At 43.3% G+C, this 18,160-nt stretch overlaps 1 protein-coding gene across 1 annotated transcript in view; it reads left to right on the top strand.

Moving 5' to 3' along the window:
• Window positions 1-18,160, top strand: part of LOC125641841 (nardilysin-like) — a 95,378-nt gene that overhangs the window by 44,109 nt on the left and 33,109 nt on the right. Inside the window, exons 15-20 of the mRNA XM_048862358.2 lie at window positions 8,740-8,844; window positions 9,113-9,236; window positions 9,867-9,953; window positions 10,645-10,764; window positions 16,619-16,670; window positions 17,843-17,993. Of these exons, the coding sequence (XP_048718315.2) occupies window positions 8,740-8,844; window positions 9,113-9,236; window positions 9,867-9,953; window positions 10,645-10,764; window positions 16,619-16,670; window positions 17,843-17,993 (639 nt within the window). The remainder of the gene's footprint in view (window positions 1-8,739; window positions 8,845-9,112; window positions 9,237-9,866; window positions 9,954-10,644; window positions 10,765-16,618; window positions 16,671-17,842; window positions 17,994-18,160) is intronic.

Below are 18,160 nucleotides of genomic sequence, written 5' to 3'. Positions count from 1 at the left end.
CCCTTAGATCTGTGATCTCCGTCAGACCTAAAATTATGGAAACCTCATTTTTTCTTCAAGGGTACACCTACACTGCAAAACAACACCTGTGGCAGGGAGTCCCAGAACCTGCAACAGCTGACATAGGCTTACGGGTCTTATACTCTAGAGCTAAAAGTAGCAGTGTAGACATTCAAGCTTGGGCTGGAGCCTGGGTCCTGAGACCCTCCCCCTTGCTGTGTTTCAGAGACCAGGCTGCAGCCTGAATGGAAACATCTAAACTGCTATTTTTAACCGTGTGAGCCTGAGTCAGTAGACATGGGCTCTGAGACTTGCTGCCATAGGTGTTTTTTTGCAGTGTAGACGTACCCTAAGGGTACTGCTTTGTAAGCCCAGGATTCAAAGCCAGGCTCAAGTCTAAGCCCCCTTCCATCTACACACAAATCGTGCTAACCTAGGGCTCAGACCCAGGGTATTAGTAACTGAGAATGCAGAGTGGTTGTGGGGGGCTAGTTAGTGATCTGCATTGTTGTCTGGACACTTCCTGAAATTCCTTTGGGTTGATATAGGAGGAGGAACTGATCAGTCATTATGATGCTGCTGTCTATTGAACCCCTTGAGGCTGGACTTCTGTGGTCAGCGTCTGCACTGGTTTGTGGGTAGGAGAGTGTGAGCTGGTTACAGCTGCTGGGTGGCAGTGTGGAGGTTGTTCCTTGCTGGCATCTCTGCAGGCCTGTGTTTGAGACCCTCTGGACCTTACACGTGGCCACATGTTGGGAAGCACTAGGAAGTCTAGGATATGGGTAATTGAACTTGGGCCTGCATAATGCAGTGTGTATGCTGGAGCCCCAGATCAGAGTTCAACAATTCATAACCTGGAGTTACAAATGAGTGTAGATGCTCAAGCCTTATGTTAACAAACCCAGGGACGGCTAACTCAGATTCTACTAACCCTGGGTTTATGGTGCAGTGCAGACATACCCTAAGTGTCCTCTGAGTATTCACACTCTTGGGATGAGCTGGTGGGTGCAGCTCTGATGGTGAAGTCTTCTCATAGGAGTTTATCTCTTTGCATTCCTGAAAGTTCTGAGGATTAGGCTATAAAAGGGGGCGTGGTGCCCTCTGCTGCCTCAGTTCCTTCCAACTGCTGCAGCAGATGAATGTAAACTTCCTGGAGCCATCAGATCTGGATCCTTCTTTCAAGAAGAAATCAGTGCCTTAAGGTTAGTAAAGTTTATTATTAATGTAGTTTTAGTGTTAGTTATTTTGTTAGATAAAGTTTTATTCTGAGGATAGTTGGTAGTTAAGTCTTCAGTTCTGACTAGTGGTTGCATGGCAAATCTGAAAGCTAAGATAACTGGATTCAAAAGAAGCATCTCTTGTCCAACAGTCTTCCCAGTATTGGATGCCTATACTGTCTGTTTATTGTGCTTTGGAGAGGGTCACTCCACTTTAAGGTGCTCTCTCTGCAGTTCATTTACCCCAAGGGTATATAACAAGCTCCAGATTAGTCTGCAAGTCTTATTGCTTCAAGAAGATCTGGCCATAAAGCCTCCCAGATCTAATTCCTGTAAAGGATCTGTAGCCCAAGTGAATACACCAGTGTCGGCTCCTGACAACCCAGGGACGAAGAAGAAGGCTATGCAGAAGATTCCAATCTCTGCATTGGGATCAGTTTCTAAGGGTTCTGTACAGTTGTTTCCTAAGTCATTGGATCCAACGTGAAGTGCTCAGAGACTTGTTTGGTGCCAGTCTCAGAGATAAGAGCCGAAGACGGGAGAAAATTTCCAGTCCACTTACATTCGGTTCTGAAAAAGATTGTGCAAGACAAGAAAGCTCTTGTTAGCAGAGACAAGTCACATTCAGGAGACTCTTTGGATACCTTGGTCCCAGATCCAAGAGCACTGGATCTGAAATTAAAGTCCAAGATTGTGGCTAAGGGTAAATCTCTGCCTGAGATTCATTCCCCAGTTCCAAAGATAGTATTGGAGCAGAAGATTATTCTGGAGATGGCAGTAGTTTTTTCATCGTCCATTTATATGGCATTAACCATTACAATTGTGGCACAAGTGCACTATGAAGACCTGCAATTGGATTGTTTACTGGATTCACAAGAGGCAGGGATTGTTTTCTTGCCTAAAGGAAGACTTTTTTCCTTGGATCTCCCCACAAAGAAAAGAAGGAGGTTGGATGAGTTGTTTCAGATATCCTCAGACACTTCCTTGTGGCTCCTTAAAATGCTTTCAGACTCTCCTAATAAGGTGGTTTTTCCCTTCTCCATTTTACACATCCGAGGTCCTGTAATTTCCCCATTAATGTCAGTATTGGATCCAAGGTCAATTTAAGATCGGATCCAAAGTCCAATGAAGAATCAAATCATATTAGACTTACAGATATTCTCGGTCCCACTTCCAATAAGAAGGATTATGCCTCTAAATATTGTGACTACAGATCTCCATACCTTTCCAGACAGGAGATGGAGCCTAAATATGGTTATTAGCATGATTAACATAATATGGTAATCCGCAGATCCCACTGTAAGATGGATGGCCCTATTGGTGGTCACCTAGGAATTGTAGAAATAAACTGTAGTCTCATCAGTGCAGGTACCTTTCTTCCAGCAGGGGTCTGAAAATGGCTTGTGCCTTGTAGCTGAAATCCTTGGATCCTTCCCTTCACCAGCTTTCAGTAAGGAATCTCCCACTATACTTCTGGATACTCTATTTAAGGAAGAAGAGGAGCCTGTTGCTCAAATAGAATATCAGCAGTTAGACCCAGCCATGACAGCTGAATGTCAGCAACTGGGACAGTGCCCAGTGGTAAGAGCAGGAGTCATGCCTAGTGGTTAGAGCATGAATCCATACTCAGGAATGGGAATCCAGGGTCAGAGCTGAAGTTGCAGCTCTTGATCTAAAAAGTGCTTATCTCTATCAGACCAAGGCATTGCAAATACCTTTGTTTCGTTGTTGGACAAGGTAACTTCCAATACACTGTTTAACTTCTCTACTCCTCTGCCCTTTCCCCCACTTCGGAAATTACAAAATAACTATCTGTAGTAGTTGCTTGTTTGACACAATAGGGTATTTTTGTTTATCCTTATTTAAAGATTGGCTCAATAAAGCCTCATTAGAAGATGGCCTTTCCAGAGACCTATGTTACACATGTTTCCTCTTCAAGAAGTTAGGACTCCATGGTAAACGTCAAAAAGTCTGGGAAGTCCCAGATGACTGGAAAAAGGCTAATGTAGTGCCAATCTTTAAAAAAGGGAAGAAGGAGGATCCTGGGAACTACAGGCCAGTCAGCCTCACCTCAGTCCCCAGAAAAATCATGGAGCAGGTCCTCAAGGAATCAATCCTGAAGCACTTACATGAGAGGAAAGTGATCAGGAACAGTCAGCATGGATTCACCAAGGGAAGGTCACGCCTGACTAATCTAATCGCCTTCTATGATGAGATTAGTGGTTCTGTGGATGAAGGGAAAGCAGTGGATGTATTGTTTCTTGACTTCAGCAAAGCTTTTGACACGGTCTCCTACAGTATTCTTGTCAGCAAGTTAAAGAAGTACGGGCTGGATGAATGCACTATAAGGTGGATAGAAAGCTGGCTAGATTGTCGGGCTCAACAGGTAGTGATCAATGGCTCCATGTCTAGTTGGCAGCCGGTGTCAAGTGGAGTGCCCCAGGGGTCAGTCCTGGGGCCGGTTTTGTTCAATATCTTCATAAATGATCTGGAGGATGGTGTGGATTGCACTCTCAGCAAATTTGCGGATGATACTAAACTGGGAGGAGTGGTAGATACGCTGGAGGGCAGGGATAGGATACAGAGGGCCCTAGACAAATTGGAGGATTGGGCCAAAAGAAATCTGATGAGGTTCAATAAGGGTAAGTGCAGGGTCCTGCACTTAGGACGGAAGAACCCAATGCCCAGCTACAGACTAGGGACCGAATGGCTAGGCGCCAGTTCTGCGGAAAAGGACCTAGGGGTGACAGTGGACGAGAAGCTGGATCTGAGTCAGCAGTGTGCCCTTGTTGCCAAGAAGGCCAATGGCATTTTGGGATGTATAAGTAGGGGCATAGCGAGCAGATCGAGGGACGTGATCGTTCCCCTCTATTCGACATTGGTGAGGCCTCATCTGGAGTACTGTATCCAGTTTTGGGCCCCACACTACAAGAAGGATGTGGATAAATTGGAGAGTGTCCAGCAAAGGGCAACAAAAATGATTAGGGGTCTGGAACACATGAGTTATGAGGAGAGGCTGAGGGAACTGGGATTGTTTAGTTTGCAGAAGAGAAGAATGAGAGGGGATTTGATAGCTGCTTTCAACTACCTGAGAGGTGGTTCCAGAGAGGATGGTTCTAGACTATTCTCAGTGGTAGAAGAGGACAGGACAAGGAGTAATGGTCTCAAGTTGCAGTGGGGGAGGTTTAGGTTGGATATTAGGAAAAACTTCTTCACTATGAGGGTGGTGAAGCACTGGAACGCATTACCTAAGGAGGTGATAGAATCTCCTTCCTTAGAAGTTTTTAAGGTCAGGCTTGACAAAGCCCTGGCTGGGATGATTTAATTGGGGATTGGTCCTGCTTTGAGTAGGGGGTTGGACTAGATGACCTCCTGAGGTCCCTTCCAACCCTGATATTCTATGATTGTAAGTCTCTTCAGCTACCTTCACAGTGGATTTAGTTTATAGGAGCAGTTCTCAACTCTAAGGAGGTCAGACCATTTCTTCCAGAAGATATTTCTGAAACTTCTATCTGCCAAAATGGTGACCCATCAAAATCCTACTTGGAAAGAACAGTAAAACCCTGTTTATCTGACCATCCGTTATCTTTGGCTCTGTGTTAACCAGAGAACCAGCAAACACAGGTCTAGAAGGGGGTGATATCTCCTGTGGGCACTAGAGGGTGCAGCAGCATTGCACTTTCCCATTCTTTGAAAGAAGAAAAGGAGTACTTGTGGCACCTGAGAGATTAACCAATTTATTTGAGCATAAGCTTTCGTGAGCTACAGCTCACTTCATCGGATGCATATTGTGGAAAGTGTAGAAGATCTTTTTTATACACACAAAGCATGAGAAAATACCTCCCCCCACCCCACTCTCCTGCTGGTAGTAGCTTATCTGAAGTGATCACTCGCCTTACAATGTGTATGATAATCAAGTTGGGCCATTTCCAGCACAAATCCAGGTTTTCTCCCCCCCCCCCCCCAAACCCACTCTCCTGTTGGTAATAGCTTATCTGACCGATCAGGCCCTGGTCCCAATTAGATCAGATAAACAGGGTTCTTCTGTATGTTCTTTTAAAGTTTAATGGGCCTTGTGTCTTCAACCACTTGTGTTGTTCTTTATGCTCAGCTCAGAGTGAGAAGTCAGCAGCACTGACTGGCGTTAAATTACAGACCAACTATAGACAGCACATTCACAAGATTGATTACCCTAAAAGAGACACTGCTATCTTTGACATGGACTCAGTGTGCCAGTGGCCTTGGAGTAATGTTTATCCTTCCAGCTCTGTTGAAAACAATCACCTTCGTTTCCTCCAGCCAGGCATGGGGAGCACATTTCAACTAGTTAACAGTTTGAGGTAAATGGAATACTCAGGAAAGGAGACTGCGGACAAATATCCTGGAACTGAGAACAATTCATTGGGTTCTCAAATCTTTTCCATATTGCATCGGAATGAGGTACTGCATGCAGGCCATCACACACAACATGACAGCAATGTATTATGTTAACTGACAGCGAGGGGTTCACTTTTCTTTGTTATGCAAGAAAGCAGTGACATTATGGGACTGGAGTATCTAGTACAACAGCAGGTAGCTGTATACTTAATAGACAGTGACAACAGTCTGGTGGTGGGTGGGTCAACAGAGCAAAGATACAATGGAACTTTGAGTGGTGGTTAAAGAAATTGGTGATAGACAAGATCTTCACCCTTTGGGGATTTCTGGACATAGATCTGATCATGATCAGACAGAATTCAAGGTGTCCCAAGTTTTGCTTGAGAGCAGGGAAAATCAATCTACCCATATTGGACTCTTTTCTCCTGAACTTGAGGAAGTGTCTGTTCTATGCTTTTCACCCTTCCCTCTCATCCATTTTGTGATTAAGTAGATAAGACAGGATGGAGCAAGGATAATTCTGGTTGCCCACCACTGCCATGGCAACAGTGGCACTCGGACTTCTTCAGCTCTCCAGTGAGTATACAGACCTCTCCTGGTGTTACTGAACTTATTAACTCAACAGGAGAACACATTTATCATCTGGACCCTTAATCACTCCACCTGACTGCATGGGCTATAGGACTTGAATGGTCCTTGGAAAATCTTGCTCTTTAGAAGTGCAGGAAATATTAACATTAGAAAACCAGCAACAATCACAGGAGGACTAGATTTGTGAAGTGAATAAGAGAGAAACATATTGATCAACATTGGCGCACCAGTACATTATATTATTGAATACTTGGTTCATTCAAGTCTTCCAGGTCTTTCTATTTCCTCCTTTAAAGGATATGTAGCAACTATAGTCCACTGTGCATTAACAGATAATAAATCTATCTTGGCACAAAACAAAGTCAAGAAATTTATGAAGGGACATGCCAATATGCAACTGCCTATAAAAGACCCAAATACCATCTTGGGACCTCAATTTAGTGCTAATGCAACTCATGAACCTCAGCTGGAAATGCTTCTTGAAGAAGAGAAAGAACTATAAGAAGGGACAATAGACACCTCAAATGATCTCTTCCTCTCTACCCACGACATGCACAAGACCTGAAGCAGCATTGGACTTAGGGAGGGATCCTGACTGAAGGAGATTCATCCAGTTAGACTGCTGAAATGTGGTGAGAGAGACTTCGCTTTGAATTCACTTCAGTGGTTAAGTTAGGCATTAGATGCTTTTTATTTTTATTTTTCTTGTAATCTGTTCTGACTCTTATACCCTCGTTACTAGTATTCACTCAATCTATCCTTTTGTAGTTAATAAACTTGTTTTATCTAAACCAGTGTGTTTGGTTGAAGCATTTGGGAAACTCCATTTGGGATAACAGGATTTGTGCATATAATTTTCTATTAATAAAATGACAGACTTTATATGAGCTTGTATTGTCCAGGAGAGAGCTAGGCAGTTCAAGACTTACATTTCTGGAGAAAGTTTGGGGCTGGGAATTTGCTGCTGTTGCTCTGCAGTGTAATTCAAGTGTGGCTGGCTATCGCACTACTACGATATAACTGGGAGTAACTTACATGCTGGAGACTGTGTGTGAGCAGACCAGGAGTGGTACCTTTCACAGCAAAGCAGTGTAAAAGGCACCCCAGATTGGAGAACTGAAGGGGCACAGTTGTTCATCAGTCCAGATTGTACCCTGGATAATGTCACAGTCGATCAGACACTTAATTTGGTAGAGCAGTTCTACAGTTCCTGTTCAATCAGGACTCTGAGTCCCACCTTGTTTGTGAGGTACAGCTTGCCAAACTGTCCTGTGAGTGGGAGTATGTAGAGGATGGTCAAACAAATGAAGATTGGTTACTTGTAGCTGGAATTCTTTGAGATGAATTCTGTATATTCACATTCCTTCCCCACCTTTGTTGGAGTTCTAATAGAATTCTGACTCTGAGGAGGTTAAAAGAATAAAATGAGATGGCAAAGGGTGCCCCTTTTATAGCCTTGTCCTCAAAATGTTCAGGAACACAGAAGGGGAAGAGTAGGAAGGGTGTATGAATTTTCCAATGGGTACTGCTGTGAGAAGGTTCCCCCTTCTGAGTTGCATCTCCCTGCCCATCCCATGAGTATGACCATTTAGAATCCATCTTGAAGAACTCTGGTTACATGTAAGTAACCTTCATTTCTTTTCTCAAGGATAACGGTGAGAGAAACTGAAGCTCAGAGAGGGTCCCCATGCAAGGGGACCTAATGCACTCAATTCCCTCTGATTTAAATGGAGGTGAATGTCCTCAGCACATCACAGGATAGGCCATAAGTGAGGGAGCTGTTGTGGGGACACTGATTGCATGAAATGGTTGATTGTCTTGCTTATCTTTTAAATAGTGTGGGGATTCATGCAGCAACACTGTGTTTGACAGAACTCTTTCAAACATGCCCATGTGCTTTTTACTACCATGGCTGCACCAGTGCATTCTGAGTCTCCTCAGTACTGTTTTTGAGAGCAATGCTTATAGGTAACTTCAGAAAGTAAGGCCAGTCTGAATTGTGGGATGGAGTTAGGCTAAATCATTGAATTAGCGCAGAAGTAATGATATTTTATGGATTCCCCTCTGCACTGGTAAGAAACTATTGTAGCCTTCACTGCATTAGTCACGTGTGAACTATAAAGCTTGCCCCAGCTGTGGCCACCAACTGGTACAACTAGCACCTTTAATAAAACAACCAAAAAACCCACAAAGCCCACCAACAACACAGACAGCTGCTATCTGTGAATATGGGGCATATATGTGTTTCAACCAATGGTATAGACAAGGCCATAATTCTAGCTAGGATAATATGGTTATTCTCTTTGTTTTTGTAAAAGTAGCATCAAACCTTATTATTTTTCTTTACTTAATCACTAGTTAGTCAGAAGGGACCATGTCTTCATTGTTTCTTCTTAAGGAAGGCCCCTCTAATGATGCATAATTGTTTATGAATTACATTTAGACTCAATAACCAAAACCAAAACTCTGCAATGCAGCACACAAGCTCTACTCAGCAAAAAATGTTAAGTTTTAGTTGTCCGTTGTGTGAAACACAATTTTACTCATTTTACAGGCTGATCCAATTGATTATGTTGAAAGTCTTTGTGAGAACATACATATCTTTTGTAAGGAGGACTTTTTGACAGGCGATCAGCTTCTGCTTGAATACAAGCCTGAAGTAAGTAGCACTATAGCTTTCAATGTGTATATTTGAGCTGGATAATTTATTTATTGAGGGTGTACAGGGAATTTAAGCATATTGAATCAGGTTTTTAGATTAACTGGATCACTTTTATACTTTTTGGGTGCAGAAAACTAATTGCTTGGTTTAGGATTTTATTTGTAGTCCTTTGTCTTCTGAACTTTTGGAGTAATTTAAAAATACAGTTGGACAGGAGTAGCTAAAGTTGCATTTTAACTGAGTTGTTATTCCTTTATCTTTGTAGATCATCGCTGATGTCCTTAACCAGCTCTGCCCTCTGAGAGCAAACCTAGTTCTGTTGTCTGCTGCCAGTGAAAGAGAATGTCATCTAAAGGAGAGATGGTTTGGAACACAGTACAGTGTGGAGGGTAAAATGAACTGCTAAAGCATATAGAGATCTTTTAAAGTGCTCATTGAGACCATTAAAAAGGTGACAGTGCAACGTGCAACCACACAGGAGTGAGAGTGGGAGGATGAAGTCTCAGCTGTGATCCTGACTTCATTATGAGTCAGTAATGGCTTGGTTGCTTTGTGCTTTGGCAACTCTCTTCTGTTTAGCATTAGCTGAGTCCAGCCCATCTGTCTTGAAGGGCAGAGTCTTTCTGATGAAGGAGAAAGAGGGATCGTAGTGAGCTTTCCTCCCCATCCCAAATAAATAATGAATGGTGATGAAAATACATGTATTGCAGGTCAAGACAAGATTACGATGTGGTAACTTGCAATGCTAATGCACGCTGTTCTGAGTTACTTTTAAACATGACTATTGTTTCTAATTCTGCTTGAAATGAGTTTTAAGAGGGGTGTTAAGAGGAAAGGGTGAAGGTGAGCCAAAATGGCATCAGGAAAAGAGCTCCAGTCATTCTGCAAATAGACACGCAGACAGAAACATCAGAAGGAAGGTATCTAGTTCTAGTGGTCACCAACTAGGTATTGATACAGTAGCTGCTGCCCTATTAAATCTATCTGCTGTTAATAGCCTAATTTCATGTCTTTCACAGATATTGACAAATATTGGAGTGATTTATGGGCCAGTGACTTTCAGTTAAACCAGGACTTGCACTTTCCTGAAGAAAACAAATATATAGGTGAGTGAGACACTAGTATTTGGTTGGACTCTGTCATGTTTCTCTTCCCCATTCTGCTCATTTTCAGAATGGGAGGTTCTGAGAAATGATCTTTTTCTTTTAAATGAATGTGTGGTTTTAAACTGTTCCTTTTGGAATAGAGAGAAAACATGGAATCATTTGTTTGTCTGAGCTTTTATTAAAGCATGCTTTTAATAAGTTTAAATTTTAGGGCAAATTTAATCTGAAAATGTCTGTTTTAAGATATTCTTAGTGCATGGACCATGTAGCCCAACAGAGCAGCCATGATGCACTCATGAGTAGCTTGATGCAGCTATAGACCTTAGAATCTCATCTACTGAGAGAGGCCATGTTGTTTGGTTATCCCGGTTCTTTTGGGAAAAGTAACACAGACTCTTGTAGCAACTGCATCTGTCATCAGAAGTAAAGAGGAATGAAGAACTTATCTCTTGAATGAGACTCACTAGCCTATCTGTTATTCACTTCAGGGTTGGCACTGGATATGAGCCAAAGATCTGGTATGGGATCTAAATTCATGACCTTTAGTTCCAGAAGGCAGTGTGCTATTAAATACACTATGGTGACATAGACGAGAGGAGAGCAGTTTGTTTACAGTTTTGCAAGTTGCACACTTTTGCCAGTGGCTGTGGATTTGAAATATAGTAACCCACATATTCTGTTTCTATATTAGCCACTGACTTCGCTCTGAAGGCATCTGATTGCCCTGACACGGAGTACCCAGTCAAAATTCTGAGTACACAACACGGCTGTGTGTGGTACAAGAAGGACAATAAATTCAAAATCCCCAAAGGTAACCCCCGTTCACTGATGTATTAAACAAAATGTGCAAAACAAAGCTTTTCCTATGCAATAGTACTGGCACCTAAATAGTACTGGCAATTTGTTTAGAGGTAGAACTTGTAGCTCCTCTTTTTTCCAAAATCCCAAGCAGCACAGAATGTCACTGTTGTTAAGTGCCAGTTGGCATTTTGGTTATAAACCCACTTTTGTAGGTGTTTAACTACTTATGGTGAGCATGTGGAATGCTCTTTCCAAGCCGTGTCTGTTGGGGAGTATGCAGGTTCCTAAATGCATTGTCTTACTTCACATGTCATAGTTATTATAAGGAAATGTGTACCTCTAACTGTCCCGTTTCCTCCTTCACCACTGCAGAGGACAGAAGGGATCTAGTTCTGCGCTCAGGCTGTCATCCTCCAGGGCCCAAGAAGTAGATATTCACACCTGTGTTAGCACCAGCCTCAGTAAAATGCTTGAATTCCAGGTCTTTTCAACTCAAATCTGGGCTGGGGAGCTGCCAGCACCTACTAAGACTCCTGTGCCTAAGCCAGCTATGGTGCCTCTGACTGCCTTTATGGCACCAACTAAATGGACACCTACTCCTGCCCCAAACCCTACTAAAGGGTCGGCGACATCTACTGTGGCACTGACCCATCCCATCAGGTCCAGGCACTGACTTCTTGGCCCTGGAGGATGTTTCTAAAGACCCACCTTCTGAACAGAAGGAAAAATGTATGCACTCCAGCACTGAGTATACTCAACATAAGAGGAAGAAGAAGAAGAACTGTGAATCTTAACCACCTGGCACTCTGACACATGATTCTCAGTGTCAGCATCCTCAGAGCAGCACTCACAGCTTCTAGCACTGGAGGCCATGGCCCCAAGCAGGCTGGTGTGGTGTCTGAAGAAGTTTCACCCATACAAGTCCCACAAACCCCTTCTGTTTCTCCAGGCCTTAGCCCTAGGCCCCTTTTCAGATCGTGGCTACTCCCTTGTACACCAAAGATATTCCCGGTTCTGCCCCTCAGGCCTGACTACAGAATCCCAGAGCCTCTTTAACGAGAAGCGTAGTAAAAGTACTTGAGAAGATCATATCCAGCAGGGCCACAGCTAGATCTTTTGGCCTTCCCCAGCCCTACAGTTCTTCTGAGACGCATTCATCCTCTACTTCTGGGGGAATTCTGCGCCACTGTGCATATGCAGAATTCATGTCCCCCGCAGATTTCTTTGTTTCCCTGCAGAAAAATGACTTTCTGATAGGGAAGCAAAAAGAAGGTGCAAGGGTGCTTCTGGGACAGGCCAGGCCTTGTGCTTTGTCAGGGTCAAGTGCAGTCTCACCACAGAGTCTGTGTCCCTGGGTTGGGGAGGCTGCAGGGTGATCTCCCACCTTTGTGCAGCCAGTGACCTGTGCTCCCCACTGCCATGCTGGAGCCTCTGTATTTATTTATTGACCAATAAAACTTGCAGAATTTTTCATTTTTTAGCACAGAATGCCCTCAGGAGTAATCCTCCTGTCGGCTTTCCAATTGCAAAGCAGGATTAATCAACAACTTTTTAGACCTACTACTTTCAAAGGAGGTTCTAATCACACCCAACACAAGCCTACCAGAGGAGACCTCAACATTAGAAGAACAAAAACCTCCATCATTCCTCAACACAATTCACCTCCTCTTCTTTCAAGCAGCAGCTCTGATGATATGCTCAGGAGCAAAGTGACCATCTCTAGTTTCTCATCCAATAGCTCTGCATCTGATAAGAGAAAACAATGTGTAAGCAGAATCTCTTAGCAGGAGGACTCAGAACCAGCATAAATGGTCCTCAAAAGCATCAGTGACTTCCAAGCTTTTCAGGAAGTGGGCATATCCAAAGGTGGACCTATTTGAATCTCAGGACAATACCTTATTGCCCGCTGTAATGAATGAAAGCATGCAGAGACGAAGTAATGGACACCTTCCTGATGGAGTAAAGCAAAAGACCTCATTCTCAGAGTGCAATGAAAAGTCAAGGACAGATCAAAAGTCAGTCTGGTAGCCCCAGCATGACCCAAACAACACTGGTGTGTAAACCTGTTATAGCTGTCCAGAGAATCACCTCTCTTTCTGTCACTGTCTCAAAATCTCCTATCTCAGAGAAGTGGACAAGTACTCTATCCCAATCGAGAGACAGACTCTTTGGCAACATAGAGGATAATTTGCTGATCATCACAGACAAGTCATGTTCAGAGAGGGTGAAAACTACACTGCTTCACTCCAGGAAAAGCTCTACTTTTAAATGCTTTGCCCATAGATGGAAAGGATTTTCCTCTTATTTATTGAGTCAACAATTGGTCCCATCACAAGCTAAGATATCTCTCATTCTAGACTATGTGCTCCATCTAAAGTCTCATGGATTCTGCTTCTTCTTTGAGAGTCTACTTGTCATCTATATCAGCAAACCACCAGTGTGTTAAGGGAAGGCCTTTTCTTCTCACACACTATGGTTGCTAGATTCTTAAAGAGACTTGATGATGTATTCCCTCCTACAGGGGAACCTCACCCTTCCTGGGACTTTTTATTATATACTATTTGTGTTACCATAGTGCCTACGAGCCATTACAATGTCAGGATCCCATTGTGCTAGGTGCTGTACAAAGAACAAAAAGATAGTACCTGCCCAAAAACCTTACAATCTAAGTATAAGAGAAGAGACAACAGATGGGTATAGACAAATGGGTGAGTATAAGGCAATATCAAAGATTCAGGGAAGTCCTCAAGTTAACTGTAAGAGATTGTTGTCAACTGCTGGGACACATGTCATCTTGAGTCTTTGTAGTCCAGCATGCCAGATTACACCTCTGAGATCTACATGGAGGGCTTTGAACAGTTTACAAACCAAACCAACACAGACTAGGCAGGTTACTGTCATTTCCCCGGTGTGTTCTACAATCACTGAGCTGGTGAGAGGAACTGATCAAACCCTGCACAGATGTTCCATTCTTGCAGATTCCCCCTACTACAATAACATCAGATGCTTCACTTTAAGACCATGGAGCACACCTGGGAACTCAGGGTACAGGGAAAATGCATAAAGATGGGTGTCACCGTATTCGAGGATATCCCCCTGGCGCCCAGCCCGTGATACCTCCAGGTCCCGCTCCTTGTCCCGGTACCAGCCTCAAAGTGCGAGGCGTGGATCGTCGGTCTTCTGTCGCGGATCCGCCAGTCACCGAGGTCCCCATGGAGGCGCATGTTCCGTTTGGACAAGTCCTCCTCTAGGTGCAACTACGATTATCACCAGGCATGGATTCACCACTCCAGTGAATCCTGGTCACCAAGGAGCAATCGGTCTGGATATGGCTCTAATACGGTGCAAGGCTCCACATGGGGCAGCCTCCCAGACTCTCGGTGCCGCCTGCATTGTCGGTACTGAAACCCCCCTGTGGTACCCTAGGAACCCATGGGGGTTCACTCAGCCCTTCCAGCCTGCCCGCTCGGTGTCGGGTGCCTCGGACAGGCCGGTGGTCTCAACGACCCAACTCCCTCTGGTGCTTGAGGCCCCAGGGGATAAGACCATGCAAGTCCATGTGGACCAAGGGGAACAGCCTGCTGGACCACCTATGGATGCCATGGAACCAGCGGTACCGGCCTCCTCCTCTTCGTCACCAGATGAGGCCATCACGGAGCCCCCTCAGTCGGTTTCTCAGGATGACGCTAAGGCACACCAGGAGCTTTTGAAGAGGGTCTCATCCAACCTTGGCCTGCAGGTGGAGGAGTTGGAGAAGCAAGCAGACTCCCTGTTCGACATCCTCTCCTCCACAGCCCCTGCTAGGGTGGCCCTTCCCCTCCACGAAGGGGTATTGAAGATATCCAATGCCTTGTGGCAAACCCCCCTCCTCTCTGCCCCCCATTTCCAAATGGGCAGAGCGTAAGTACTTTGTCCCGACTAAGGGGCACGAATACCTTTACTCCCATCCTGCCCCAAATTCCCAGGTGGTCGAGGCAGTTAATCACAGGGAACATCAGGGGCAATCTGGAGCTGCCTCCAAAAATAAAGACTCCAGGAGACTGGACTTGTTTGGACAGAAAGTTTATTCCTCATCTAGTTTATAGTTGAGGGTGACCAACCACCAGGCCCTCCTTTGCTGCTACAATTTTAATATTTGTCAAATCGCGGCCAAGTTCGAGAATGCCCCCCCCTCCCCCTGTAAGGTTCCCGTAAAGAATTCCGGGCGATCCTCGATGAGGGCAGAGCTGCTGCCAGGGGCGGCGCTTCAAGTGGTGTCTGATGTGCAGACTCCACTGCCTGCACCATGTGTTCACCATCTCCATGTGCCTAGCGTCCTGGTTGCTCCTCTCTGGGTTGTCCTCTGAGGCTCAGCAGTCGATTTTGGACCTCTCCTTCGATGGCCAGGCCCTGTTTGCAGAGCAGGTGGACAACAAATGACATTGGCTGAAGGACTCCCGAACCTCCCTAAAAACCCTGGGGCTCCATGTTCCGGGCCTGGCACGTAAGCAGTTCAAACCACAGCTACCCCAGGGGCAAGGGAGCCAGCCCTGGCAGGACCCGCTGCACAAAAAGCCCAAGGGCTATAGACTGCATACGAGCCACCCTCCACCACCCTCTGCCTGGTCAGGCTCAACCCACTCCAAGCAAGGAGCTAAAAAGTCAAAGGAGGGTACGACCGAGGGCGAGCTATCAGTCTAGTTTCTGGATCCGATTTTTCCCAGTTTTTTGCAACCACCTTTCTTTTTTCCTCCCAGTGTGGTCGGCGATAACGCCGTCCTCAGTACGGTGGTGTACGGCTACCCCCTCCAGTTTATTTCCACCCCCCACCCCGTCCCTCTTCAGGGACCCTTCTCACGAGAGTCTTCTTGAGCAAGAGGTTCAGGGAGAGACTGTAGTATCTCTGATACCACTGTTTAATAGTTGCTTGACAGGTGTTGATTCTTCTAATGGAGTAACTGAGGGCCGAATTTGGCACCAAAAGCATCTTACAGGTGACAGTACCTGAGAGGGAAAGAACCAAACTTGAGTTTGGAGGCCCAGTAGTTTTTAAAAAAAACAAACCAACTTCTCTTTTCCCCCTGCAAACTGAGGAAATGTGATCTGGAATCATAAATCATGAAAACTGTTTCCATTTTTGCTGTTCTGCTCAGAAACATGACTCATTTTAATTTTCAGTGAGAAGCTTTTTAAAATAGGGTATATATATAATATAGATATTTTTTGTTGTACAGCATCTTTAGGTTGTTTTAGAAAGAAAAGTGTAAACTTAATTTACGTAAGCAAACATGATGCAAACATACAAAGATATGGTATTTGTCCTGAGGAATTTTATCCTGTATAAGTATTATTTGTTGTCACCAAAAATGTGTGCTCCTTAAGTATCCTGTAATATAAAGCAATGTTTTGCAAGCTGAAGTACAACTTTATGCTTATCATTAAATCTTCAGTTAAAAAGATAATATTGAGTAAGTGTTGGAGGTGATAACTTAATACAGATAAAAATACCATCTCTGAATAACCACTTATATGTAGTTTATAGAAAATTAACTGGAGATAAGAAATGGTTTGGAGAAAAAAAATACATGTTTGAAGCTGCCATTGTTTCTACAGGTTTGAGAGGTAGTTGTGTTAGTCTGTATTAGCAAAAAGAACGAGGAGTACTTGTGTCATCTTAGAGACTAACAAATTTATTTGAGCATAAGCTTTCATGGGCTAAAGCCCACTTCATCAGATGTATGTATTTTCTATTGCATGCATCTGATGAAGTGGGCTTTAGCCCACGAAAGCTCAAATAAATTTGTTAGTCTCTAAGGTGCCACAAGTACTCCTAGTTCTTTTTATTGTTTCTACAGTTGCTCATGTCAACCTTGTTCAAATTTCAGCTTACGTATGTTTCCATCTGATCTCCCCACTGATACAGCAGTCTGCAAAGAGGTAAAGATTTATCTTTCTCTTATCTGTCTTACAGAACAAGATACAACTATAATTGTAGTATAGCATTAGCAGTTAAAATTTGTCTTCAGGTGAAACAAACAACAACCCATAGACCTTCCTTTGAATGAAACAAACCTCAAGATCATAGAAATCACAGAAATGTAGGGCTGGAAGGGACCTCAAGAAGTCATCTTGTCCATCCCTGGTGCTGAGGCAGGATTAAGTATACCTAGATCATACCTGACAGGTTTGTCTAATCTGTTCATAAAACCTCCAATGGTGGGGATTCCGCAACCTCTCTTGGTAATTTATTCCAGGACTTAACTATTCTTATGGTTACAGTGCTTTTCCTAATATCCAGCCTAAATCTTCCTTGCTGAAAACTAAGCCAATTACTACTTGTCCTACCCTCGGTGGATATGGAAAACGATTGGTCACCGTCATCTTTATAACAACCTTTTACATATTTGAAATCTGTTATCATGTCCTCTTCATCCTTTTCTTCTCTGAACGAAACATGCCCAATTCTTTCAACCTTTCCTTGTAGGTCATGTTTTCTAAACCTAAATTTTTTTTGTTCTCCTCTGGATTTTATGATTCTGTACATATTAATTCTCCATTATAGCACTTCCAATGCTAAATAAAATTGTGAGTCTCCCAAATGCCTTTACACAAATAGCATTAACACATAATTTTCTATATTACCCCAATATTCCACAAACAAATTTTACTGAAAGCTGTCATGTTGCCTAAAAAAGTCCATTATTTATACCAGGTAGGTTTTTACCCACATATCCTGCAGTAGTTGGCTTGATTGTTATACTGTTCTGAAATACTTTGTAATTTGAATAAGTTTTTCTTTTGACCCAAAAAGATTTTAAATTTAATCTCAAAAAACTACTAAGTAGCTTTGTGTGCTTACTGAATAAAGAGAAATACAGAACCCTGTGTTTCAGGTTTTTGCTTTGCCCAGAGAAAAATCTCTGTAGAAAAATAAATGTTTTTGTACTATTTTAAATTCTAAGTTTTAAATGTTTTTAGCTGCCCAGTGAAATAGTTTATTTCTATTGGACACTTTTTTTATCTGTGTACTGTCAAACCTATTGACTTTAAGGCTGTTTCTTTTCACTCTCCCTTGTTGTTTCCCACCCTCACTTTCTTCATTCATACAGTATGGTACTTTTTGAGACTTTTGTAAATATCCTTTCTCACAACCTTGCTGAACCGGCATACGAAGCCAATGTTGCTCAGTTGGAATATAAACTGGTGTCTGGAGAGCATGGTTTGATCATTCAAGTGAAAGGATTCAATCATAAACTACCTGTAAGTACTATTGCTATGTCCTCCTTACCTTACAGACCAACTAACCTTTTGCTGAATGTCACTTTCTAAACAACTCAAAGGCCTGAAATATTGGTGTCTTAATTTCAATTAATCTATTAATGGTTTTTCAACTATTTATTGATAATAGTTTTGCATACTATTAGTCC

The sequence above is a fragment of the Caretta caretta genome, chromosome 8 (genome assembly GCF_965140235.1).
Source record: "Caretta caretta isolate rCarCar2 chromosome 8, rCarCar1.hap1, whole genome shotgun sequence".
NCBI classification, from domain to species: Eukaryota; Metazoa; Chordata; order Testudines; family Cheloniidae; genus Caretta; species Caretta caretta.
This window is presented reverse-complemented; position numbering and strand designations above follow the sequence as displayed.